Source organism: Coregonus lavaretus (genome assembly GCF_964263955.1).
Source record: "Coregonus lavaretus genome assembly, chromosome: 31".
In the NCBI taxonomy this organism is placed as follows: Eukaryota; Metazoa; Chordata; class Actinopteri; order Salmoniformes; family Salmonidae; genus Coregonus; species Coregonus lavaretus.
This window is the reverse complement of record NC_140018.1, coordinates 26,090,586-26,116,835: the sequence shown is the minus strand read 5'-3', so window position 1 is coordinate 26,116,835 and position 26,250 is coordinate 26,090,586. Positions and strand designations below refer to the sequence as shown.

General features: G+C 43.6%; 3 protein-coding genes across 6 annotated transcripts; 1 reads left to right on the top strand and 2 right to left on the bottom strand.

Moving 5' to 3' along the window:
- Positions 1-81: 81 nt before the first annotated feature.
- On the top strand, positions 82-6,099 carry LOC311107106 (glycoprotein integral membrane protein 1-like). Of its 2 annotated transcripts, XR_014610401.1 has the most exons (9): positions 88-274; positions 663-734; positions 2,430-2,529; positions 2,620-2,774; positions 2,924-3,083; positions 3,217-3,437; positions 3,533-3,696; positions 3,853-3,961; positions 4,190-6,099. XR_014610401.1 is itself a non-coding variant. In XM_084149583.1 (8 exons), the coding sequence occupies exons 1-8, from the start codon at positions 185-187 to the stop codon at positions 4,284-4,286; spliced, it is 1,059 nt and encodes a 352-aa protein (XP_084005709.1). In that variant the 5' UTR covers positions 82-184; the 3' UTR covers positions 4,287-6,099. The 2 variants fall into 2 exon arrangements, 1 of the variants encoding a protein (XP_084005709.1); XM_084149583.1 differs by lacking the exon at positions 3,853-3,961 and having other exon boundaries at positions 82-274.
- Positions 6,100-6,160: 61 nt separating this feature from the next.
- Positions 6,161-11,327, bottom strand: LOC311107104 (katanin p60 ATPase-containing subunit A1). 2 transcript variants are annotated; one of them, XM_084149580.1, is made up of 11 exons: positions 10,897-11,327; positions 10,330-10,492; positions 10,067-10,212; positions 9,501-9,690; positions 8,998-9,113; positions 8,750-8,855; positions 8,486-8,644; positions 8,206-8,332; positions 7,909-8,043; positions 7,675-7,801; positions 6,161-6,946 (listed from the first exon to the last, which is right to left on the bottom strand). In XM_084149580.1, exons 2-11 carry the CDS (start codon positions 10,489-10,491, stop codon positions 6,748-6,750), a joined length of 1,467 nt encoding a protein of 488 aa, XP_084005706.1. In that variant the 5' UTR covers position 10,492; positions 10,897-11,327; the 3' UTR covers positions 6,161-6,747. The 2 variants fall into 2 exon arrangements, with proteins under 2 accessions (XP_084005706.1, XP_084005707.1); XM_084149581.1 differs by having other exon boundaries at positions 9,501-9,669; positions 10,897-11,275.
- A 790-nt stretch (positions 11,328-12,117) lies between these two features.
- Positions 12,118-26,162, bottom strand: LOC311106986 (serine/threonine-protein kinase LATS1-like). 2 transcript variants are annotated; one of them, XM_084149405.1, is made up of 8 exons: positions 26,124-26,162; positions 24,863-25,347; positions 18,902-19,052; positions 17,113-18,599; positions 14,734-15,316; positions 14,411-14,596; positions 14,127-14,233; positions 12,118-14,020 (listed from the first exon to the last, which is right to left on the bottom strand). In XM_084149405.1, the coding sequence occupies exons 2-8, from the start codon at positions 25,214-25,216 to the stop codon at positions 13,484-13,486; spliced, it is 3,405 nt and encodes a 1,134-aa protein (XP_084005531.1). In that variant the 5' UTR covers positions 25,217-25,347; positions 26,124-26,162; the 3' UTR covers positions 12,118-13,483. The 2 variants fall into 2 exon arrangements, with proteins under 2 accessions (XP_084005531.1, XP_084005532.1); XM_084149406.1 differs by having other exon boundaries at positions 25,888-26,143.
- Between the last annotated feature and the right edge of the window lie 88 nt (positions 26,163-26,250).

Sequence of the window (26,250 nt, the reverse complement as noted above, 5' to 3'; positions counted from 1 at the left end):
GGTTAAGGTTATGGTTAAGTTTAGGATTAGGTTTAAAATCACATTTTAAGAATATACATCTTAGAAATAGGCGGGGTTTATGACTTTGTGCCGTGGTAACTAGTGACGACTGTGTTGTTGTTGTTTCCTTTCCCCCCACTGAAAATAAGTTTCCTGCAAAATCTTTGTAAACAACAGCTAGAAGATGGCGATGAAACGAACATCAAGTTATGCTCTAATTTTACTGTTTATGTCATTTATTTTAACTGAGTCTGCACCTCGACAGTTGAACACGGTAGGAGACGACTTTATCACGGCACTAGTCTAGATAGCTAACGTCAACTGTTAGCTAGCCAATCAACAAGCTAGTCGTAGCTATGTTTACCTGCTGTGCTGAATGCAGCTAACTAGCTAACTAGCTAGTAAGCTAATATTGGTAGGTAACTAGCTGGCTAATGGATGCTAACGTTACCTTTGTTGCTATCTGACTCACTGCAGCTAGCTAACTAGCTAATGTTTGTTTTTAGCCAGGTAGCATGGTCACAATACTAGCAAGGTAGAATGCCCTGAAGTATGTCACTCAATGGTCCTGATATTTTGGTGAATAATGTTATTTACCTAGCTAGCTAATGTGTATGTCATGATCATCATGTTCCTCTTTCCCATTCATGATTCTCACACAGGAAAGCATTCTGATCAATGTGACAGCAGGTACATTGGATGACACACAGGTGCAGGAGTCCAACAACTTGCAGGTAAGCTATAATATTCTGAAGTGGTCTATTAGTAAGCCTGTCAGAATGTTATTGAATAATAACATAATACAGTGGGGGAAAAAAGTATTTAGTCAGCCACCAATTGTGCAAGTTCTCCCACTTAAAAAGATGAGAGAGGCCTGTAATTTTCATCATAGGTACACGTCAACTATGACAGACAAATAGAGAATTTTTTTTCCAGAAAATCACATTGTAGGATTTTTAATGAATTTATTTGCAAATTATGGTGGAAAATAAGTATTTGGTCACCTACAAACAAGCAAGATTTCTGGCTCTCACAGACCTGTAACTTCTTCTTCAAGAGGCTCCTCTGTCCTCCACTCGTTACCTGTATTAATGGCACCTGTTTGAACTTGTTATCAGTATAAAAGACACCTGTCCACAACCTCAAACAGTCACACTCCAAACTCCACTATGGCCAAGACCAAAGAGCTGTCAAAGGACACCAGAAACAAAATTGTAGACCTGCACCAGGCTGGGAAGACTGAATCTGCAATAGGTAAGCAGCTTGGTTTGAAGAAATCAACTGTGGGAGCAATTATTAGGAAATGGAAGACGTACAAGACCACTGATAATCTCCCTCGATCTGGGGCTCCACGCAAGATCTGACCCCGTGGGGTCAAAATGATCACAAGTGAGCAAAAATCCCAGAACCAAACGGGGGGACCTAGTGAATGACCTGCAGAGAGCTGGGACCAAAGTAACAAAGCCTACCATCAGTAACACACTACGCCGCCAGGGACTCAAATCCTGCAGTGCCAGACGTGTCCCCCTGCTTAAGACAGTACATGTCCAGGCCCGTCTGAAGTTTGCTAGAGTGCATTTGGATGATCCAGAAGAGGATTGGGAGAATGTCATATGGTCAGATGAAACCAAAATATAACTTTTTGGTAAAAACTCAACTCGTCGTGTTTGGAGGACAAAGAATGCTGAGTTGCATCCAAAGAACACCATACCTACTGTGAAGCATGGGGGTGGAAACATCATGCTTTGGGGCTGTTTTTCTGCAAAGGGGCCAGGACGACTGATCGGTGTAAAGGAAAGAATGAATGGGGCCATGTATCGTGAGATTTTGAGTGAAAACCTCCTTCCATCAGCAAGGGCATTGAAGATGAAACGTAGCTGGGTCTTTCAGCATGATAATGATTCCAAACACACCGCCCGGGCAACGAAGGAGTGGCTTCGTAAGAAGCAATTCAAGGTCCTGGAGTGGCCTAGCCAGTCTCCAGATCTCAACCCCATAGAAAATCTTTGGAGGGAGTTGAAAGTCCGTGTTGCCCAGCGACAGCCCCAAAACATCACTGCTCTAGAGGAGATCTGCATGGAGGAATGGGCCAAAATACCAGCAACAGTGTGTGAAAACCTTGTGAAGACTTATAGAAAACGTTTGACCTGTGTCATTGCCAACAAAGGGTATATAACAAAGTATTGAGAAACTTTTGTTATTGACCAAATACTCATTTTCCACCATAATATGCAAATAAATTCATTAAAAATCCTACAATGTGATTTTCTGGATTTTCTTTCTCATTTTGTCTGTCATAGTTGACGTGTACCTATGATGAAAATTACAGGCTTCTCTCATCTTTTTAAGTGGGAGAACTTGCACAATTGGTGGCTGACTAAATACTTTTTTCCCCCACTGTATATAACTCAATACATGTACATTTTCAGATCAACCTAAATATTTCAGTGGATGAAGAGCAAGTGCTCATCAATGACATCCCTGTGGAGTTGTCAGGGGTGACTAGGTTGAACTGCCAAGCCTTGCTGTGTGAGTAGTGAAAATGTTTCTGCTGCTTATAACTTATTTACAGAACTGCATTATGCACCTGATTAACACAGCTTTCTACTCTGTTTTCAGTGGATACCATCAATGGTACCAGTGAATTTGAATCTGGTGACTATGTGTCCACTGTCACCCGGGTGATGGTGAGCCAGAATCGCCTGTGGAGTGATTTAGAAGAGGTGGTGGCTCTTCAGGTGTTCAGCGAGGTCATTGAGATGGAGGGGAAAAAAGTAAGATTGCTTGATGGAGAAAAGGAAAATAAAAGAATGGTGTTAGGATATTTCTGTAACAGCTAAAGGAGCATATTTTCACCATGGTGGGTGGTACAATGATGGAAAATCTGTGATCTTATGGCTTTGTATCCTTTTCTATCATTTAGGTCCAGCAGCCAGAAATGTGCGAAGTGAAGATACTGATGAGCACCAATTTCCAGAAGCTTGCTCAGTATACCAACACCTACCCCATTGGACACAGTGAGATTTTCAGGATCCCAAGGGAAAATGATGTGGTCATCACAGATCCAACAAATCCTAAAAATGGTCTGCAAGAATAACTGTTTTCATTCTCTTCTTGTACTTTTACATGAAAGGACAGGTTAACTAAATTCCATTACTAAAATAATGTTCCTTAATTAGTTTGTAAATGATAATGATCCACTTCCTTCTCTCTCAGCTGAAGACCAAGTGATGTCCCAGACCACCAATCATTACCCTCTGAAGCATGCTGATACCACCCAGGAGGAGATTGCTGCCCCAGGCAAGCTCCCAGAGACTCCCCTCCGCATGGACCCAGACCTGCTGTATGATAACAATAATAAAGATGATGACTTGGGAGGGCTGTCGAATCAAATGCAGACAGAGGCACCGCTCAAAGAATCAATTTCCTCTTATAGTGTAAGTAAATTGGACATCAGATCCAAATAGAATCCACACAATTAATGTTTCCGAATGTGTTCGGAATGTGCTTTGAAGTTTGAATCTGTTTGCAGGCAATGTGTCGATGGGTAGAGGAGGTGAGGGACCGCCTGCGACGCTTCTGGTCTGAGTCGTTGCCCCTGTTCTTCTTGGTCATGTGGGTGGTGGTGATTGGTGTGGTTGGGTCAGCGGTCATTGTCAAGATCCTGGACATGCTCTTCCCAACATGTGAACACAAGTATGTTTTCACACAGGTCCTGTTGAGCCTGCTTACATGATTGTTGTAGAATTAAATGAAACATAGCCAGGTCAGTGTGCAGGATTTGTCATTGACCACACATTACTGCCAAGACCATTTAATGATGCACATCAGTTCTCTCATCTTTTCTTAAAGCGGCAATCAGCAGTAGAAACAATAACAAAGTGTCTTCCCCGCACCTGTTTTGGTAAAATGCTGAGGGATGGGGCTGGAGAAATGTAACCAATCTCAAATTCAGACAGAGGTATGGATGCAAGGACTGAACATCTATGCTATCAAAATTATAGTTTGAACCATGTTTACTTTGTTTACAAACATTGGAGCTCATGAGGCATTCATAAGTTATATTTTTCAAGAATCAATGGGTACATATTATTAATGATTAATGTTCAGAAATGGAAGTAGCAACTGCTGATTGCCCCTTTAAGTGTGGTTCTTATTAGGAAAATTCATATTGTACTTTTTCCTCTAGGGGAATTTTCCATTTAAATCCAGCGACTCTGATGCCGGAAGATGAGAAACACACCCTGCTAGAGAACATTGAAATAGAGGCAGATAAAAAGCCTTAAATGAAGACTGAAGACTGAAAACTGATGAAGTGGAGTGAGTCTGATTGCAGCCGTTGACAACACAAGGCATTATGTGGTTAGAGAAACAATATTTTTGTAGCACTTATTACACATGCATTGCATACACATTTTTTACTTTATTTTTCAAACATACCCTCTACTCAAAACATGAATGTGCAATGTTAATACTGCAAGCAGATCATACTTATGGACCTAGCTACCTACTGCATTTTACATTTTAGTCATTTAGCAGACGCTCTTATCCAGTGCGACTTAGTTAGTGAGTGCATACATTTTTTCATACTGGCCCCCCGTGGGAAACGAACCCACAACCCTGGCGTTGCAAGCTCCATGCTCTACCAACTGAGCTACACGGGGCCTGCACACTGTTACTTTTCATATTATGATTGTGTTACCTCAGTGCCTGTTACAATTTTACTTTGTGTTATGAAGTTTGGATATACCGAGGTGGCAGGTAGCCTAGTGGTTAAGAGCATTGGGCCAGTAACCGAAAGGTCGCTGGTTTGAATCACCGAGCTGACTGTTCAATTAATCTGTCGACATGCCCTTGAGCAAGGCACTTAACCCTAATTGCTCCAGTAAGTCTCTCTGGATAAGAGCGTCTGCTAAATGACTAAAATGTGAATATACCATACATTAATACTGATTTCTTATTGGTTTATTTTTTAGTGCTCATTTCATAATATTTTATCATTCTGACTGGAGGTTTCAATTGAGGATTTGGTGTTTGTCTGCATGCAACTTTAAATCATAAGACAAACAGCTTTTATTTACTGTTTTAGAGCCAGTGCATATTATTATGTCAAGGCCTCACCTATGCATTCGTTGTAAAATTATAAAAACTAAAAATGTAATGTTGCTATTGGATTTTGACTGAACTCGACTCTGGGCTGCGTTTTAAGTTCATGAAATGGGATAGGAGGGCCTAGTCTTGCACCCATCATGAGTGCAGTGCAGAATAAAGAATGATCAAATATGAAATCTCGTTCTAACCATTTCAATTGATAGAGAAGGCACTGGTAGTTCCTATAGCGGAGCGCTCTCTGGGGCATATTTACTTGGCTCTATCACAGAAGATACAGATAGACCTAGAAAGTATAGAATGGACATGAACTGAAGTAGAGAATCATGTCCAGTCTTTACATTCAATTTATGTTCACATGGGAAACATTGCACTCACTGAATAAGCCCCTGCTGCTTTAATAAATGCATGTTTGTATGCGTTTGAACTTAACTGAAATGTATGAATATAGTTAATGGATGTTCTTTGCAATGTGAATTAATGAAAATGGCTACACTTATAGGACCAACTTTTTTATAAAGCGCATTTTATTGTCTCGGAATATAGTTATTGTCAAACCTACTCTTCTCCCAGTAGCGTATTGGCTGGTTTGCCTCAAAGCAGGCTAGGCATGACCAAAATAGAATTGTATCAATGTGATTCTCAAGACTAGGCTCCTGGTTGACGTACGCATGGCATTGAATGGGGCCTTGGCACATTGACTTTCTGCCTCAGCAGAACTTGCAGGAGAAGCCCTAGTAGTGAATGCAGTTGGCTGTCACAGAAACAGCTTCATAGTTCGAAACTGCATGCTGATTTGAACTTCAGTGAGTGGGTGAAGAACTTTAAGTTATTTTACCTTCCTTTTTGTTGCTTCTATGGTGCCTCAATTCCAGTTCAGTATTGTGTGTTGTACTGGAGCATGACTTGTGTGCATAATGTATTTTCATTCAAATCAAACAGTACATTGAATTCCCAAATCTTGCTCAATAAATGTGTTTCTGTAATGTTCTTGACATTCACGCTACACAATACTGCCAGGTTCCATGTAAAGAAAGCACATGGAAGCCTTGTCAATGCAAGTCATATTTTACTTTTATAGCTTTATTAAGACATTGTTAGTGTTCTGATTGGTATATAAATTCACATCCACAGAATGTGGGTAGAACCAGTTGGTCCCTAAATACACATTTAGAAAATAAATCAAGTGCATAAAACAAATGTTTTCAGGTAGTGTAACTTCAATTAACTGATACCAATAGCACATCATCAGATAAAACCCAAAGACAGTGGATACTTTGGTAGCAAAGGTGTTCAAGGCAAATAGAAAGGACCATAGGATTTGCTGTCATGAGACCTGGTAGTGCAAACGAATGAACTATCTAAACAGCCAATCTACTAGTGTAAATAGAGCTATAATAACACACAAATCAGAGAATAATTTGGTTTCATCACTCCTGGGCCATTATAGAACAGATTACTTAGGTGCATATGGTTACCCTACTTTAAAGGCATGTCGCATCACCAAGCCTAAAATATAAATAATTTACAAAGAAAGGGAAGCCATGACAGTGGTAAATTATTGTTCCCAGAATATCAACTGAGCCTCCCACAAATTCCCCTGCAGATTTGAGGCGCTGCAGGCTTCCTGATTAACTCTCAGCAGGAGCCAAACTCTTCAATCCACTTCTCATACTTCTCTAGATCGGAAGCTGATACAGACTTGGACACTTTCTTCAGAGAAGACTCAAAATCCTCCATGGTGGTGGGCATGTGCATCTCTGCTCTGGAGATGTTACGGATCTCCTCTGGCGTCAGCCCCTCGATCCTTCGCCGCATGGCCATTAGAGAGGCGTCCCTACAGACGTAATGGAGACAGGGTTCACTAAAAGCAGTGGAACACAACATTACTCATATCACAAAAGGTTAAGTGGTTCTTTCCACCATTTTTTCTTAATTGAAGTGGCATCTCGTTTTCAAATCAGTGATAGTCTCAGCTGAATAACTGTATTGGAACAAATACACTTGACTAATCTATTCAGTGTTTACTTGCGATTGGTTTTTGTTTGTTTAAAAGAAAAATAACTAGCGGCCTCCCGAGTGGCCCAGCGGTCTAAGGCACTGCATTGCAGTGTTACAGCGTCACTACAGACTGGGGTTCGATCCCAGACTGTCATAACTGGCCGTAACCGGGAGTTCCATAGGGCAGCGCACAATTGGCCCAGCGTCGTCCAGGTTAGGGGAGGGTTTGGCCGGTGGGGCTTTACTTGGCTCATCGCACTCTAGCGACTCCTTGTGGCGGGCCGGGCGCCTGCAGACTGACTTTGGTCAACAGTTGAACGGTGTTTCCTCCGACACATTGGTGCAGCTGGCTTCCGTGTTAAGCGAGTGGGTGTTAAGAAGTGCGGCTTGGCGGGTCATGTTTCGGAGGACGCATGACTTGACCTTCGCCTCTCCGGGAGCCCGTTGGGGAGTTGCAGTGATGAGACAAGATCGTAATCACGAAATTGGGGAGAAAAAGAGCTTAGAAAATAAATATTATTATTATAATAAAATGAACATAAACCTGAAAAATAAAGGCCTTACCTGCACACATTGGTGATGTCTGCTCCTGAGTAGCCCTCCATCTGCTCTGCTATCTTTGCCATGTCCACATCATTGGCCAGCTCCAGCTCCTTTAGGTTGATCCTCAGCAGCTCCACTCTGCCCTTAGCTGCAGAGAAAACAAGCCATAATCACACACACCATTGTGAATACAAATATATTTTAGGTTTTGAACTGTATATATTTCAGGAAAACAGTGTTCCAGTGATTGTTGACCTGAAGGCAGAGGGATGTAGATTCTCTTCTCCAGACGTCGCCTCAGAGCCTCATCGATGTCCCAGGGGAAGTTAGTGGCTGCCAGCACCATCACCATCTTAGAGGGATCCTCATTATCTGATGCCCCTCCCACACCTAAACAGCATAACATCTCATTAACAATCACATCGATATTATCACTGCTATGTATTTAGGTAACAATAATTTATTGGGCAAGAAACATTGGTGTAGAGATATGAATCGCGCATGTAATTAATTGGGCCTTCCAATTAAGCAGAGTGGCTGCTGTTACTGTACCATCCATCTGGACCAGCAGCTCTGCCTTCACCCGCCGGCTAGCCTCATGTTCCTCTGACGTTCCTCTGCGGCTGCACATGGAGTCAATCTCATCAATGAATATGGTGGTGGGGGCATAGAACCGGGCCTGTCCAGAGGAGAAAAGAAACACCAACTAGAGCCACAACACCTCAAAAACATCATAATTTTCACATCTCATGTAATATGATGCTGCCAGTTTTTTCTTTCAGGAAGACTAATTTTCTGCACGGGCAGAGGCGCTGATGAGGGAGAATCTTACCATTTCAAATAGAAGGCGGACCAGTTTTTCAGACTCTCCTCTGTACTTGGAAGTGAGAGTAGAGGACGAGACGTTAAAGAATGTGGTTCTGCACTCTGTGGCGACGGCTTTGGCCAGAAGAGTCTTTCCTGTGCCTGGAGGACCCACCATAAGCACACCCTAAGAAAATATTGCACATGGATACACCCCATGTTAGCAAGGTATATCAGCTCTTCCAATCAAAATAATCTATTAATCAAGAGGGCCTTGGGCTTCGATGTATACCTTCCATGGTCTTCGTATTCCTTTGAAAAACTCTGGCATCCACATGGGTAGCACAACAGCTTCTTTCAAAAGCTTTTTTGCTTCTTCCAAGTCTGCAATATCATCCCTATAGGCATTGGAAAAAAAGAAGTATTTCCTGTTAGACAACCCTTACAACGAGAAACATATGTTATATATTTAGGATAATCCTGTTCAGGAGGTTAATGATAGCCATTTAGGGAGGTTAATTGATAGCCAGTCAAACACACCATTTGACATTGGGGTTCTGTGATATGATGTCTCTCTCCAGGGCCTCAATAAGGTCTTTGTCATATCCTTGCCCGTCAAACCTCTTCACCTCTTTCTCTGAGACTTCAGCTTTGTTCTGCAAGGCAAACATTCAGGAGGATTATTTGTCAGCCCTGAGGGGGCTCAATGATATTGTGTGGCAGAGGTTCTCTCTAAGCCAGGAACCACACTGACAAGGTGGTGATGATTTCAGGTAAACACACAGAGTGAACAATGTTTGGTCAACAGTGCAAATAGTTTAAGTTAAGGTTGGGTAATGCCAGGCAAAGCATTAGGCTTTTCCCCTGTGCCAGATCCTGGGACAGTGATATAATTTATAAAGTTAACCTTAATATTTTCGTGAGTTTACAATGAAAAGACAGAGCACTTCTACAGCAAGCAGGATTATGTGTGTATTATGTAAGGGTGTAACAAAGAACCTTTCAGTCCATATTTGAGGCCATGATGGTACGTTGTCGTTTACCTTGTCGTCTTTTGATTTGGCTGGGGCCTCTTTCTTTTCCTTGCCCTTCAAAGGTTTGGCTCGGTCCCCATTGGCCCCACGTGGTGACTGGCGATGCTGAGCCCGCACACCAGCCACACTCAGGCGGTTGTTGTGTGGTTTACTGTCTTTGTAGGGAACCGGGGGCCTCCTAACCGGAAGAGGAGAGGATCTTTAAGGAAAGAAGGGAATAGTACATCAATCAGCTTAAGCACTCCAAATAATACTTTTAGGTTCAGCTATTTTGGATCTTAAAAGATCACATTTGGACCTCAAGTGGGTCTATACCTTTGTGAGTGCTGAAAGAAAGAGCAGGCCACTACCAGGCACTCTGAGCACTAATCTCACTCATATGACTGCATCATTAAGTTATTTTCTTCAGACAAACGGCTTATTCTCCCCTCTTACTAACCAAAGTGCACACTCCATCGGATACTAATGCAATGACATGAAAACAACTCGAATATATTTCCCCAGTAAATGAATGACGGGGCCTCTAAATATATACACTAGAATAGAACATTGTGTGAAAGTAGTCCATGCTGTACCTGCGCTCTACTTGTACGGGCCATATGTCATGAATGCCTTCTTGATTACTTGGTGGTTTGGATGGGGTGGTCTCCAGTTGAAAACTTTCTAGAGTTGTCATTATTTCTTGAACCTGATTGTTTTCTTCGTTTATCTCCTGCCATACCTGTAAAGAGATGTCAAGAGCAACATTAGGAAGTGACATTTGCTGACCAAAACTCTGTTCCAATGGTTCCAATCAAACAAACTTAGGTTTAAAAATGACAAATGTCATAGATTTTACCTGTTGCCATCTTTGTTGGAAGCTACTGTCCCGTACTGTGAAAAGGTATTTCTTGATTTGTTCAAGTACTCCCCGATAGCAAACAATAGCAGAACTGTAGTTCCCAAGCAAGGCGTACTCTCGAGCAAGTTTCACGTTTTCATTGATCTCATGCAGACTCATTCTAGAGAGATTAACATTTGATTAGATAAAGTTTGAGGTTATAGTGATGTTTTTTTGTGATGTTAAAATGCAGTTCCCTCCAGAAGGCATGACAACAGAGATCCTGTAAAACAAAGCATCAAGGGCACAAGATGGACATGAAGATGCCAGCTGACAGGGAGTTGTATGATATCTGACTGTTAGCTTAGCATAACTTGGCTAGCTTGCTAACTAACTCAGCTAGTGAGTTAACTAACACGTTTCAGATGAATGAGCAAACACCACAATTTAGAAAATACCAGCAATAAAACTAGCAAAAGCATGTGTTACATAACGTTACTGGCACATAAAACATTTCATGTAAAATTAGCAACTGCAAACTAACTCCCAACTTCTTTAGCATGCTAGTTTGCTAGCTACACCCACCTGTTGCATTGACGGTACAAAAAGTGTAGAACCGCACCCAGGAACTAAAACAAAATCGATACAAGCGTTTAAAAAATGACAAAAATATACAATTACATCGGTAGCCACGTCTGTCAAGATAGCTAAAACCACACCAAAGTTCGATAATACACAACACACCCGCCTATTAATGTTTGAAGCCGTCAACTCAGGCGTCATATCCTGAACTGAATTCATAATAGAACGGCAGTAGTAACAGCAGCATTATTTTAACACGTTAAAATACTAATATGGCTGTAAATTGTACTTCATGGGCCTGTGGCTTTGACCGTCTTCAACAGACTACACATTTGGGTGAACAGATGCTGGCTCATTTGATTTGAATAGTACCCTCAAACTCAACTCTGGACCACGAAGCCAGTTCCACTGCGTTTTTTCATTGTTCCCAACTAATCAGGGACAGTGGTGTAAAGTACTTAAGTAAAAATATTTGAAGTACTACTTAGTTAGATTTTTAGGGTATCTGCACTTTACTATTAATATTTTTGACATATTTTACTTTTACTTCACTACATTCCTAAAATAAAATAATGTACTCTTTACTCCATACATTTTCCCTGACACACAAAAATACTTGTTACATTTTGAATGTTTAGCAGGACAGAAAAATTGTCCAATTCACACACTTATCAAGAGAAAATCCCTGGTCATCCCTACTGCATCTGATCTGGTGGACTCACTAAACACAACTGCTTGGTTTGTAAATTATGTCTGAGTGTTGGAGTGTGCCAAGGCTATGTTATTTAAAAAACAAGAAAATTGTGCCATCTGGTTTGCTTAATATAAGGAATTTGAAATGATTTATAATTTTACTTTGATACTTAAGTATATTTTAGCAATTACATTTACTTTTGATATTTAAGTGTTTTTAAAACCAAATACTTTGACTTTTACTCAAGTAGTATTTTACTGGGTGACTTTCACTTTCATTTTCTATTAAGGTATCTTTACTTTTACTCAAGTATGACAATTGGCTACTTTTTCCACCACTGTTCAGAGACAGATTTAGACCTGGGACACCAGGTGTGGGCAATTAATTATCAGATCGAACATAAAACCAGCAGGCTCCGGACCTCATAGGGTAAGAGTTGAATACCCCTGGAGAGTACTATAGAGCAGCCTGTGTTGGATAGTTCAAGGCGTCAGGTGTAAAAGGACAACAAAATGGACAATAAAATGGAATTCGGGGAAGTGCTTTACATTCTTTATTCATCAGCCCTTCTCCCTGCACCCAACCCCTGAAAAAACATTTACACCATAAATCACATTAAGTCATCTTTACATGATCTCAACAAGAACAGTGCATATTCCGTAACTACATTCAAATCTTTCCAAGTCACTAATAAAAGGCAAAGTATGGGATAGGGGAGGCGACCCATCTATCCACTATGAGCTGTTACTAAAGAGTGCCAGTTTATCATTCTATTTTTCAGTACAGTATCAGTCCTTCATGAACAGGTTTGCCATGTCAGTGAGCTCATACATACACAGCATAGTGCTTTGGTTGAGATACAATGTCAGAAGTGATGAAGGCAGATGCTACCGTGGAAGTGAATGAGAGAAGAAAATGTACTGTAAACAGCATAACGGAGCCTGTCGGCCCCAGTCATTCCATCTGTTTTTTGTTTTTTTATAGTATTATTGCAAAAGGTACCTTTCAGATTGGCCTCTTTCAGCAACCAGGAAACAAAATAGACAGTGGAATGATCGCTATCAATTGTAGGAATTATTAGAGGAAAGAAATGAGGGGAATAATGAGGGCCTGCCCTAATGAATATCAACTAACCAACCGAATAGATAGAGAAAAAAATATTTACAAATGTGTACAACAATTTATAAATAGATTTTATGTATACATTTAAAAAATACACAAAACCCTAGTTCAATCAACTAAGTCTAGTTTAAAATGCCAGACCGATTATTCCCTCCCATACAGTATTTGGTGAAAGAGAGCAGAAGATCAAAGGCACAGCAATGAACAATTCAAGATTGACTTATCCCTGCAAATTCTACCAGTGATATCACTAATATATCCCCATTGCAATATACTTATTCAAATATAAATTAAGACAATTGCCAATAGTTGTAAAAAAATAAAAATAATAATCCCATACCTATGAGTATCAATTAGCATCACCAGTCTGTAATATCTTAATGTATTTAAGGCTTAAAACAGGGTTTGTAAGTCTTCGAAAAGCACCCTGATATTCTTGCTTTCAATTCCTTTTTGTCTGTTCAGTCAGACAGCCTATAAAGCGTACCCTGTACAACCCCATGAATACACCTATAGTGTGAAAGACTAAACTCTCCTCCTGCAGACTGTCGTGTAGAGAGACTATACTGTAGTGTAGTTATATGTACTGCGTATCTGCTCTGTATGGTACAATTATATCTGGTCCTAATTGTTCCGCCCCACAGAAGCAGCAGCTGAATACACACGCGCGTCATATACCCAACTCCTGACCCGCTCTCTGACAAACCGGCAACCTGTTTCCCAGACCTATTATGTACCAACAGTCCAGCAGAACAAAGATGTTCATAGAAGATACTACACATACACCAAATCACGGCCCTGTGCCCTCCTGCTGCTCTCTTCCTGGTCTCCCTCCTCCTGTGCAGGGGCCTCAGAGTCTGCCTCGTCCCCATCAGATCCCTCCTCATACTCTATGCCAATGGGCTTGGGACAGCTGTAGGGGTGGCCGTTGTCGTCAAAGAAGCGGCGGAAGGTGAACTCGTAGAAGGCGTGCTCGGGGTGCTTGCCGTTCCTGAACCACCCATTGAGGGTGTCATTGTGTTTGCCCTCTGCTTCGTTGTCGCTGCTCCACAGCTTATCTGGGTCCACTGGGTCAAAGTTGGAGGTGTCTGTGCAGTGAGCGATGGTGGGGATGTAGGGGGCCGGCTGCATCTGCCGCAGGTCATTAGAGAAGTCGATGGTCTTGAAGAAGGGCTGCACTTTGATCTCGTCGGCACCGTTCTTGCCGAGGCGGTCCTCAGGGCCGCGGCATAGTTTAATGATGAGGTCCGATGCCTCTCGGCTCAGCTTGGCTTGAGGGGGGATGTGCAGGGTGGTCTGCCAGTTTATCACCTGCGTACAAGACAGAACCGGAGCGTTTAATATAGAGAGGAGGAAAACAACACCTGACAAACCAGGCCAACATGAGATATGCTCAGTTTTGAACTGGTTAATTTACCTTGAGCTGGGTTTCCAGGGGTGTAGTTGTTAAGAAAGGAGGCTGCCCAACCACCATTTCATACAGAATGACACCAACACTCCACCAATCACACAGTTGGGTGTATCCTTGAACAGAGTGGTGTAACAGTCACATGTTAGAGACAATAACATGGTGCACAAGAGCAAAAATAATAACCTTTCATACATTACACACAAAATGTCACTCCTGCATTGGTAATTCAAACATCACCAATTATATTTCCAACTTCACTGCAGATTCAACTTTCTCTTACACAGGCTTACCTGTTCTGAGCAGCACCTCTGGAGCGATGTAGTTGGGTGTCCCCACCAGGGAGTGGGCCAGACAGCGCTGGTGTTGCCTCGCCTTCCTCCTCTCCAGGGGCTTGAGCCGGTCTGCACAGCGACAGTTAGCTGGGTCCTGCTCCCATTCCTTACTGAAGTCCATGCTGTCCTGCCGAACATGGTCTCCTACAGAGAGAAACGGCACAAAGATTAGCTTGGCTTTACAGACAATGAAAAGGGGGAGAACAGTGTTAGCCCAAAGGCCAAAACATCCTCTTGGATTGAAGCAGCAACAAGCATCATAAGACATGGATCATACTAACCACTCTGGTAGTACTTAGAGTCGTGCGTCCAACGGAAGCCGGTGCAGAGGCCAAAGTCGGTGAGCTTGATGTGTCCGTCCCGGTCTATAAGGATGTTGTCTGGCTTGATGTCGCGGTGGATGAAGCCCATCTTGTGCACACTCTCCACGGCGCAGGTGAGCTCAGCGATATAGAACTGAGCCAAGTCCTCTTTGAAGATGCCCAGCCTGATCAGCAGACTCATCATGTCTCCTCCGGGGATGTAGTCCATCACAAAGTACAGGTTGTCCTTGTCCTGGAAGGAGTAGTAGAGCCGCACCACCCACTCATTATCAGCCTCAGCCAGGATGTCTCTCTCTGCCTTGACGTGGGCCACCTGGTTCCTGAGGAGAACGTCCTTCTTGCGCAGCGTCTTCATGGCGTACAGGGCTCCTGTGTCCTCCTTCCGGGCTAGACACACCTCTCCAAAGGCTCCGATGCCCAGGGTCTTGATCCTCTTGAACATGGACTTGTCCATCTTGGCCCGCTTCAGTCGGATGTAGTTGGACTCTTTCTGAGATAGCATCATGCGCATCTGCTCCTGGGCATCCCCTGACAACCCAACCTAAATAGCAAAAGAAGACAATTTACATTCAGGCCCGTCGCGGAGATCTCCCAGAAAACTGTTTATTTAAGAGAGCACCACAGAACATTCATTAGGCACATAAAATAAGACAACCAAAGATACATTAGCAAAGCAATACATTCAACCTGTTAGGATGCAGGCACAGGTAAGGTAACAACATAGTAACCATTAAAACACATTGGAAAATGCATGTTAAAAAACTAACCGAGATACGTTACATGACCAAAAGTATGTGGACACCTGCTCGAACATCTCATTCCAAAATCATGGGCAATGATATAGAGTTGGTCCCCCCTATGCTGCTTTTTAACAGCCTCCACTCTTCTGGGAAGGCTTTCCATTAGATGTTTGAACATTGCTGCAGGGACATGCTTCCATTCAGCCACAAGAGCATTAGTGAGGTCGGGCACTGATGTTGGGCAATTAGGCCTGGCTCGCAGTCGGCGTTCCAATTCATCCCAAAGATGTTTGATGGGGTTGAGGTCAGGGCTCTGTGCAGGCCAGTCAAGTTCTTCCACACCGATCTCGACAAAGCATTTCTGTATGGACCTTGCTTTGTGCATGGGGGCATTGTAATGCGGAAACAGAAAGGGGCCTTCCCCAAACTGCTGCCACAGTTGGAAGCACAGAATCGTCTAGAATGTCATTGTACGCTGTAGCGCTAAGATTTCCCTTCCAGGAACTAAGGGGCCTAGCCCGAACCATGAAAACCAGCCCCAGACCATTATTCCTCCTCCACCAAACTTTACAGTTGGCACTATGCATTCGGGCAGGTAATGAGTGTTGCAACCAAGGACAGATGATTTTTACGCGCTTCAGCACTCAGGGGTCCCGTTCTGTGAGCTTTTGTGGCCTACCACTTCCGGCTGAGCCGTTGTTGCTCCTAGACGTTTCCATTTCAAAATAACTGCACTTACAGTTGACCAGGGCAGCACTAGCAGGGCAGAAATTTGACGAACTGACTTGTTGGAAAGGTGGTATCCTATGACGGTATCCTATGACGGTTGAAAGCCACTGAGCTCTTCAGTAAGGCCATTCTACTGCCAATGTTTGTCAATGGAGATTGCATGGCTGTGTGCTCAATTTTATACACCTGTCAGCAACGGGTGTGGCTGAAATAGCCGAATCCACTAATTTGAAGTGGTGACCACATACTTTTGTATATATAGTGTACAGCAGACGTTCTCAATAAGGCTGGTTTTCTTGGCAAGCATGAAGGTGTTAATAATATATGCTGGAGCGGAGCACTAAAATGGAAAGTGGATGGAAAGGCATGCCTCTCCCTAAGGAGTTGGTGTGATGCTGTCAGTCAGCAGAGGGCTTCATGCTGTTCAATTAAAATGTTCCATCTTTCAACAGTGGCTTACTTGGTCACTGATCTGTGTGGGCTATTCAGGTCACAGCATTGATAGGAGATACTTTTACCTTCTACATCAGCTGTTAGTGACAGCAAGGAGAGAACAGGAGAGAAAGAGAGAGAGAGACAGCTAAGCAGACGGAAAGAATAGAACATTCAAAAACAATGAAAATACAGCTTGAACAGGAAATAAATAGTAAGAAAGAGACAAAGACCGAAAACTAAGTAAGTCTGCGTGAGGACATATTCGACTGTCATCGGCCAAATCCATTACGGTGTAAATGTTGGCTTTTCAGTTGATAAATAATGACCCTGTATTCCTGTGAATTGAATTGATTAGACCAAATTCAGATTCTACCATTGTTTAGACCAAATGTAACTCATAGGGACATTATAAGCTGTAACTGTGTACTCTCACCCTCTGCATCTCACTCTCCAGCTGCTTCTTCCTATGGATCCTCATCTGGTGGTTCTTCAAGACGTTCTCAACGTGCTGCTCCATGAAGAACTTGAAGGCCTGGGGAGAGTAGAGTGGCACCCTGGGGTCTCCTCGCCGCTCCTCATCTTTATTGTTCCGGCGCATAGGCACCGGAGACGTGGTGATCTGTTTATTCTCCTTCTCTGTTCCCACAGCAGCAGAGTCTGGGCCTTCTGGCCTGTCACTAGAGCTGCTGCTACACTCCTCTTCCTCTGCAGCCTCCTCTCTCCCAGAACTGGGCTTGGGCCCTGGGTCATAGGCAGGGCAGAGTGCAGCAGGCTGCTGGAGGAGGTGTTTGGGGTATGGGGGTGGAGGACCTTGGTAACTGGGCACCTCTGCTACTGTAATGGGTATGTGGGTCATGGGTGCAGCTGGTAGTGGCTCCTGGTAGGTAGTGGGAGATGGAGAGGGTGGGGGCTGGTGCATCCAGGGTGGGTGTGTGGGGGCCACAGCAGTGTGTAGCTCAGGCTTCTGCACACGAATGCTCTTAACGGGCTGCAGGATGGGGGCCTGGGTGATGGCCGTCACTGTAGTGGCAGAGGGCTGGGAGCTGGCTGGGTGGCCCTGCCTGTTGCTCATCTGGTGGCTGTTGAAGGAGCTGGATCGGACAGGGATGCTGTGCGGCTGCCATGAGGGGGACATGTCCTGGTTGCTGCTACCTGGGGAGGACTGGGGCTGGCCGGGGGGTGCTTGGGACCAGGACTGCGGCACGCCCATGTTGTACATGTCAAGGTTGTGACTGTTCCGGTTAGGCACCATCATGGACTGGGGGAGGTTACCACTGTTGACGTAGGATGGGGAGGAGGCAGGACCTCCGGCCTGCATCTGCTGAGCGGTGGGGCTTTGTCTACTGCTCTGGTTCACTGGGTAAGGGGGAGGGAGTTGTCTGCTACCGCCACTCTGGTGTCCCATGTATTCTGGTTGAGGGGAGCTGTTCTGAGACCAGCCGGAGGGGAAGCTGAACTTGTTCCCCCCAGAGCTCTGCATGATGATGGGCTGACGGCCCATGGGCACTGGGCTGATGCCCCTCTGGTTATGGGGGGCTGGGGCTGAGTAGCCATCGGGCCAGGCTCCTTGAGGAACAGGAGAAATACGGGGCACCAGGTAATCCATGTTGCCAGAGAAGCGCTTGGTGGAGGGGTTACTGTCCCAGGAGGGTGGAGGCGGGGTTCCACCCCTATTTGGGGGAGGGGTGACACTGCGCACTTGAGGGGGTAGGGGAGGGTTGACCCGTGGGTTGTTGCCAGGGTGGCACTGTGGGAAGGCTGGGGGAGGGCCTCGTCCCGCCAGGTCACCCTGGGGTCCAGGGCTGTCTGAACGGTACATCATCCCCTCCACCATCAAGTGGCCATGTCTCTGAACAAGGGACTCCTTGGAACCCTTCCAGCTCTGCCTCCTCAGCACAGGCTGCTGGATGTTAGATGAACCTGTAACGATGGGAAGAAAAACTACAGTTAAAAAGCACCATATAGAGATCAATCATTATGTTTGCAATAGATGTTACTGCAATATCAAAGAAAGCAAACCCTTGCATTGTACAGCATTCTCAATTCAAACACACTCCCTTCCCCCAAAGCAGTTGTTCAATAGAATCTTGTTCCCTCAACGACAATCTATTGTATCTCCAGCGACAAATAGTATAGCCCTAGATCCTGCAACAATGGTAGCCAGGGTCCCGTGAACAACCCTGGAAAAAGGAGAGGTTTGGTCCCAGAGGACAGACACCTACCGGGGGCTTTCATGCCTGCATTAACGGGGCGGGCGGCGGCAGCCACCATCTGCTCCCTCACAGGATCCTGGTAGCTCATCTTACTAATGTACTCTATGGCTGCCTCCACGCTGCGACTGTTGGTCTGCTTCAGAGCACAGATCACCATTTCCTGCACACAACACATTTACTAGCTATTAATACCTGAAATAAATAAAGGGTTGCCCGAGGTGCTGTTAGACGAACGTCAGATCAAGTTAACAGGAACTACTCAACAACTGTCAAATACAATGTAATTCATACATGTTTATTATATATATATATATTTTTTTTAAAGAGCCAGATATTCCAGTAGCTTTTTAAATGACATATGGTTTCATAGAACATATTTTATACTCTGCTTCAGTGCTGAATACAGGAGTCATGTGACTGACTAGTTGAAAACCTCTTTAGCATTAGGGTAATTCCACAATAACAGAATCACTGAGACTCCGACTTTTCACTTTATAAAGTATGCCAATTGCCAAATCAAAAAACATTGATTGCAAAGTTAAACAAACCACACAACTATGAACTACTTTAAACTATACAGAAATGCTTAACTATGAATGCCATTCTTTTCATGGTGATGTATGCTGAATAGGTACACAAACATAGGAACATTTCATTTCCTCCTTTGAATGCTTGGGTATTATTCTACACTGGCAATTATTCTAATGAGCGCCGCACAGTACAGTAAATTACACTGTACTCTACTCTTGTGTGCTCTACTATACTGTACTAAATTCTACAGTACAGTATTGTACTGACCTATAGACTACTGTACTAACGTTATACTGTCCAAGCTTGTGAAACAGACGTCTATGATTGGTTTTGATTTGGACTGACTTTTCAACATCTATGGACGTCCGGTGATGGTCGGTGCTCAGTGGGTGAGGGCTGGTTACTAGGGATTTAATGATTCACAGATAAGCATACAGTGCCCTCCACTATTATTGGCACCCCTGTTTAAGATGTGCCCAGCTTCGCGAGGTAGGCTGCCTGTTCCTGAACTTGCACATCTGTGTGGCACATTCAGCATTCAAATGCTAAAATGGTTTGTGTGATATTAGGCTTAATTAGTTGAGTGACAACCTATGTAATTTGCAAAATTATTGTTATCTATGCACTGTTGAAGATTGTGCTTTACCGGAACAAAAGTAAGTAGTTTTGCTTTAAACAATCAGTTTATACAGTGCCTTCGGAAAGTATTCCTGACCCCTTGACCTTTTCCACTTTGTTACGTTACAGCCTTATTCTAAAATGGATTCAATAAAAATCCTCAGCAATCTACACACAATAACCCATGATGACAAAGAGAAAACAGGTTTTTATTTACATAAGTATTCAGACCCTTTGCTATGAGACTCGAAATTGAGCTCAGGTGCATCCTGTTTCCATTGATCATCCTTGAGATGTTTCTACAACTTGATTGGAGTCCACCTGTGGTAAATTCAATTGATTGGACATGATTTGGAAAGGCACACACCTGTCTATATAACGTCCCACAGTTGACAGTGCATGTCAGAGCAAAGACCAAGCCATGAGGTCGAAGGAATTGTCCGTAGAGCGCGAGACAGGATTGTGTAGAGGCAACAGATCTGGGGAAGGGTACAAAAACATTTCTGCAGCAATGAAGGTCCCCAAGAACACAGTAGCCTCCATTCTTAAATGGAAGAAGTTTGGAACCACCAAGACTCTTCCTAGAGCTGGCCGCCCGGCCAAACTGAGCAATCTGGGGAGAAGGAACTTGGTCAGGGAGGTGACCAAGAACCCGATGGTCACTGACAGAGCTTTAGAGTTCCTCTGTGGAGATGGGAGAACCTTCCAGAAGGACAACCATCTCTGCAGCACTCCACCAATCAGGCCTTAATGGCAGAGTTGCCAGACGGAAACCACTCCTCAGTTAAAAGCACATGACAGCCCGTTTGGAGTTTGCCAAAGGGCACCTAAAGTCTTTCAGACCATGAGAAACAAGGTTCTCTGGTCTGATGAAACCAAGATTGAACTCTTTGGCCTGAATGCCATGTGTCACGTCTGGAGGAAACCTGGCACCATCCCTACGGTGAAGCATGGTGGTGGCAGCATCATGCTGTGGGGATGTTTTTCAGCGGCAGGGATTGGATGTCAGGATGAAGGCAAAGATGAACGGAGCAAAGTACAGAGATCCTTGATGAAAACCTGCTCCAGAGCGCTCAGGACCTCAGACTGGGGTGAAAGTTCACCTTCCAACATTACAATGACCCTAAGCACACAGCCAAGACAATGCAGGAGTGGCTTCGGGACAAGTCTCTGAATGTCCTTGAGTGGCCCAGCCAGAGCCCGGACTTGAACGAGATCTAACATCTCTGGAGAGACCTGAAAATTGCTGTGCTACAACATTCCCCATTCAACCTGACAGAGCTTGAGGATCTGCATAGAAGAATGGGAGAAACTCCCCAAATACAGGTGTACCATGCTTGTAGCATCATACCCAAGAAGACTCGAGGTTGTAATTGCTGCCTAAGGTGTTTCAACAAAGGGTCTGAATACTTATGTAAATGTTATATTTCCGTTTTTTATTTTTAATACATTTGTAAAAATTCAAAAAATAACAGATTTTGCTTTCTCTTTATGGGGTATTGTGTGTAGTTTGATGAGAAAAAAAAATCAATTTAATCAATTTTAGAATAAGGCTATAACATAAAATGTGGAAAAAGTCAAGGGGTCTGAATACTTTCCGAATGCACTGCATGGTAATTTTTTGATATACAGGGTAAAGTTGATAACAAAGACAGCTATCACACTTTTGCGAGGCGCACTGCATGGCTGAAGCAAGAGAAGAGAAGTTCACTCCCTAAAAACTTCCAAACCATTCGATTTTGAGATGGGGGTGAAATCCAAAGTTGTGCTATATATTAATTGGCTATGTCATAGCTAATTTGATAATGATAAATATTGATACATTACTAGCTCAAACACAAGTTAATTAGTGGGTGATGGTGATTTCAGATCCAAAGTGGGGGGACAAAAAACATAGGTCTATCCTACATTGCACCCCCCTAATCTGATAGTGTTAGTGGGGTGGTAGATGCTTAGTCTCCCTTGTGGCTCAGCTCAGGTGCCTACATAGCATAAACAACCACACACACCCCAGCTCGGACAGATCCAGCTCAAAGAGGCCCAAGCTCATGAGCTCCATCAGCAGTAGATTATAATTTAGAATGGAAAATGTATGTGGTCTAATCAAACCGAATCTTTTCAAACTAAAACGTATTGGAGCACATGTACCTAGATATATATTGAATCGCCTTGAAAGGGAAAGATGCACATCCCTACTGGTTACAGTAAGTGGAAAGGGAGGGGGCTCATGGGTAGGTGTCAGTAAGAGCCGGGAGAGGTGACATTAACTGGAGAGAGAAAGAGAAAATGGTTGTCCAGACTGTGTTCACAATCTTGCTTTGACCACCACGCAACAGAAAGAGAAAGAAAACAGTAATTAAGAGTTGAACATAACAATATGCCAGCGGAAGGGAGGCCAGTAGCAGGTGACCCAACTGTGGTTTGTGACTACTATGAATTCCCATTGTAGCCAATTCAGTTGCAGTCATTCTGTTACTGATTTGGTAACAGAATGATGCGTTTTAAATCACTTAATACCTCAAACCAAATTGCTATCAGTAAAAACACTAATTGGTAGGTCTACCTTTACTTGTTACTTCTATGAACTTTCCTTCCCCTCCCTCATGATGAGGGAGAAAAATAAAAAAAGATCTTAAAGATGTGGGTTTTTGGCAACAGAATGACAAGACACTAGGCAATATTTATTAAACTTACAGAAGGCAATTCATTTCTGAAAAACTAAATATAAGTGTTGACATTCATTGGCAGGGTCTTTACTTCAACATTGTGTTTTGATGTATTTCTAATACCGTTTAACACTTATTTTCTGCTAGATGTTTTCTAAGACCCCTTTTCAATCTGTTTGACCAGAAATCAAAGCCTTTGCTTATTCCTAATTTTTAGGATGGAAAATTGTATACATGCCTTAACTTCTCAAAAATATAGACGCTTAGCTTTCATTTGACACAAAATGTTGTGCGCTCCTATGAACTTCACATGAACTATGACTTTTTACATGGAAATGCCCATGAGAAAATGAAACCCTGAGCATGCCGCCATTAAAGCTGGTAATTCCACATTGCATAGCTTTCATATTTCACATTAGCCTCCTGTCAACCACCAACAAAGGGAAAACATTCTGCAATAGTACTACTAGCTAACAGAGGTGGGACCAAGCCACTATTATTCGAGTCACAAGCAAGTCTCAAGGTCTGAGTGTCGAGTCGAGTCCCAAGTAGAATGGGTTGAGTCTCGAGTCAAGTCCAAGTTGTGCATTCTAAGAGCAAGTCAAGCCAAGTTTTTTCAAGTCTCAAGTGAGTATCTCCTGAGTGGCGCAGTGGTCTAAGGCTGTGCCACTAGAGATCCTGGTTCGAATCCAGGCTCTGTCGTAGCCGGCCACGACCGGGAGACCCATGGGGCAGCGCACAATTGGCCCAGCGTTGTCCAGGGTAGGGGAGGGAATGGCCGGCAGGGATGTAGCTCAGTTGGTAGAGCATGGCGTTTGCAACACCAGGGTTGTGGGTTCGATTCCCACGGGGGGCCTGTATGTAAAAAATTATGTATGCTCTGGATAAGAGCGTCTGCTAAATGACTTAAATGTAAATAAAACAAATGAGGGCTGTCCCCGATGGAAAAAAATCTTGGTAGACCGAAAGTCGTCTGTTCTTTCAACCAATCGATTGTATTTTTCAATATATACAGTGCATTCGGAAAATGTTCAGAACCTTTGACTTTTTCCACATTTTGTTATGTCTGGCCACTACCATAAAGGCCTGATTGGTGGTGCTGCAGAGATGGTTGTCCTTCTGGATGGTTCTCCCATCTCCACAGAGGAACTCTGTCAGAGTGACCATCGGGTTCTTGGTCACCTCCCTGACCATCTCCCCAGATTACTCAGTTTGGCCAGGCGGTCAGCTCTAGGAAGTGTCTTGGTGGTTCCAAACTTCTTCCATTTCAGAATGATAGAGGCCACTGTTCTTGAGAACCTTCAATGCTGCAGAAATGTTTTGGTACCGTTCCCCAGATCTGTGCCTCGACAATCCTGTCTCGGATCTCTACGGACAATTCCTTCAATCTCATGGCTTGGTTTTTGCTCTGACATGCACTGTCAACTGTGGGACTTTATATAGACAGGTGTGCACCTTTCCAAATCATGTTCAATCACTTGAATTTACCACAGATTGACTCCAATCAAGTTGTAGAAACATCAAGGATGATCAATGGAAACAGGATGCACCGGAGCTCAATTTCGAGTCTAAAACGTGGCCCTGTGTAGCTCAGTTGGTAGAGCATGGCGCTTGCAATGCCAGGGTTGTGGGTTCGATTCCCACAGGGGGCCAGTATGAAATTGTATGCACTCACTAACTGTAAGTCGCTCTGGATAAGAGCGTCTGCTAAATGACTAAAATGTAATAGCAAAGGGTCTGAATACTTATGTAAACATTTCTAAAAACCTGTTTGTCATTATGGGGTATTGTGTGTAGATTGATGAGGGGACAAAAACTATTTAATACATTTTAGAATAAGGTTGTCACGTAACAAAATGTAGAAAAGGTTGAGGGGTCTGAATACTTTCCGAATGCACTGTACATGAAGGCAGTGACTAGGCATCAGGATAGATAAGAGTAAAATAAAGAACAGAGTAGCAGCAGCAAATGATGAGTGTAAAAGTGTGTATCGGTATGCGTGTGTGGGAGAATGTAGTGTATCTGAGTGGGTTTTGTGTGGGTGTGTCAATGTAGTGTGTGTAAACGTAGAGTCAAAGTCATGTGACTCAAGTCCACACCCCTGCTAGATCCCTAGCTGAAGTACTGTTTCCACTTTTACATTATTCCTCCTTACCTCCTCAAAGCCAGCAGATAGCAGCTCCAGCAACATCTGTTTGTTAACCTCTGCAGTCCGTCCAGAAGAGCTGGGCTCATTGGCAAAAGGCATCAGGGACTTGCGAATCTCCTGCAAGGCTTTGTGGTAGGGGTTTCTGGGGTTGCTGCAGCGCCCTTGCTGCCTGGGGTCTTCAGGCACCACTATACCAGCACACCCCATGTCCACCTTAGGGGGGTCAGAAGGCCGGGACAGGTTCCGGAGACTCTCCCGAATTTCCTGCAGCATCTGGTGGCTGTTAACACTGTAGTTGCTAGCAGGGAAAGTCTTTGGTCGCATCTGTCGATATCCTTCGGGTTTCTCCCCTCTCTTCATGTAAGAACATGTAGGTTGACAGCCAAAGGGGACAACAGGGTAGCACACAGCAGTGCGTCACTGCGAGGGTATCAGGGGCCAAGAGGAGCTTCAAGTCTCTAATTACTTCACATCTGCATCCTGCTGAGTACCTGGGGATGATGAAACACAGAACATATGAACATCGTGCAGCAAATAGAAATGAATGCAATCTCTCAGATATGAGCAGTGAAATGATCCTACAGCCCCGTGTAGCTCAGTTGGTAGAACATGGCGCTTGCAACGCCAGGGTTGTGGGTTCGTTTCCCACGGGGGGCCAGTATGAAAATGTATACACTCACTAACTGTAAGTCGCTCTGGATAAGAGCGTCTGCTAAATAACGTAAATACAGATTTTCTGTCAATTAATATATTCAGACAATTCATTATGTTAGATAACTGTAATAGTTTAGTATCTATAACATACAACTTAAGGTTGGTTAGCAAACGTGACCATGAAAACAAATGGTGCTTGTAGCTAAGTCAGCTAGGTACCAAATATGGTGGTTAAAAGTACCGACTGTAGGATGTTATGTAATAAGCAGATATGTAATCCGGCCAGCTGCAAAGCTAAAGGGTAGTGAAGAATACAATTCTACGTATCTAGTTACCAAGCAGCTCAACTTCAGTTCAATAGCTAACCAGCTAGCTACCTAGCAAAGCCCGCTGCTGCGGATTGTCCACGGCCTGTCCGCGTCGCAAAGCAACCACCAGCCAAGTTAGCATGCTAGCTAACAGGTTGTTGTCAATGAATTTACCATCAGCAGCATTATTCTTCTAATCAAATCTCCAGACTTCAAATCAACTAGAAAGTGCAATCAACTGAGTTAATCGACTGACTTAGTCGAAGTTTGAAAGTGACGAACTTTACTGCTACTCCGTGTCCTACCTGTCGCTTGAATATTCCTGTCTTACAGAGACAACTTTCCCGGATGTGTTTTTCCCATCATCCCCTGCGATAGCACCTTTACCCCAAACAAAGGCCTTTCACAAGTGATTCAAGGTATTCTTACTCA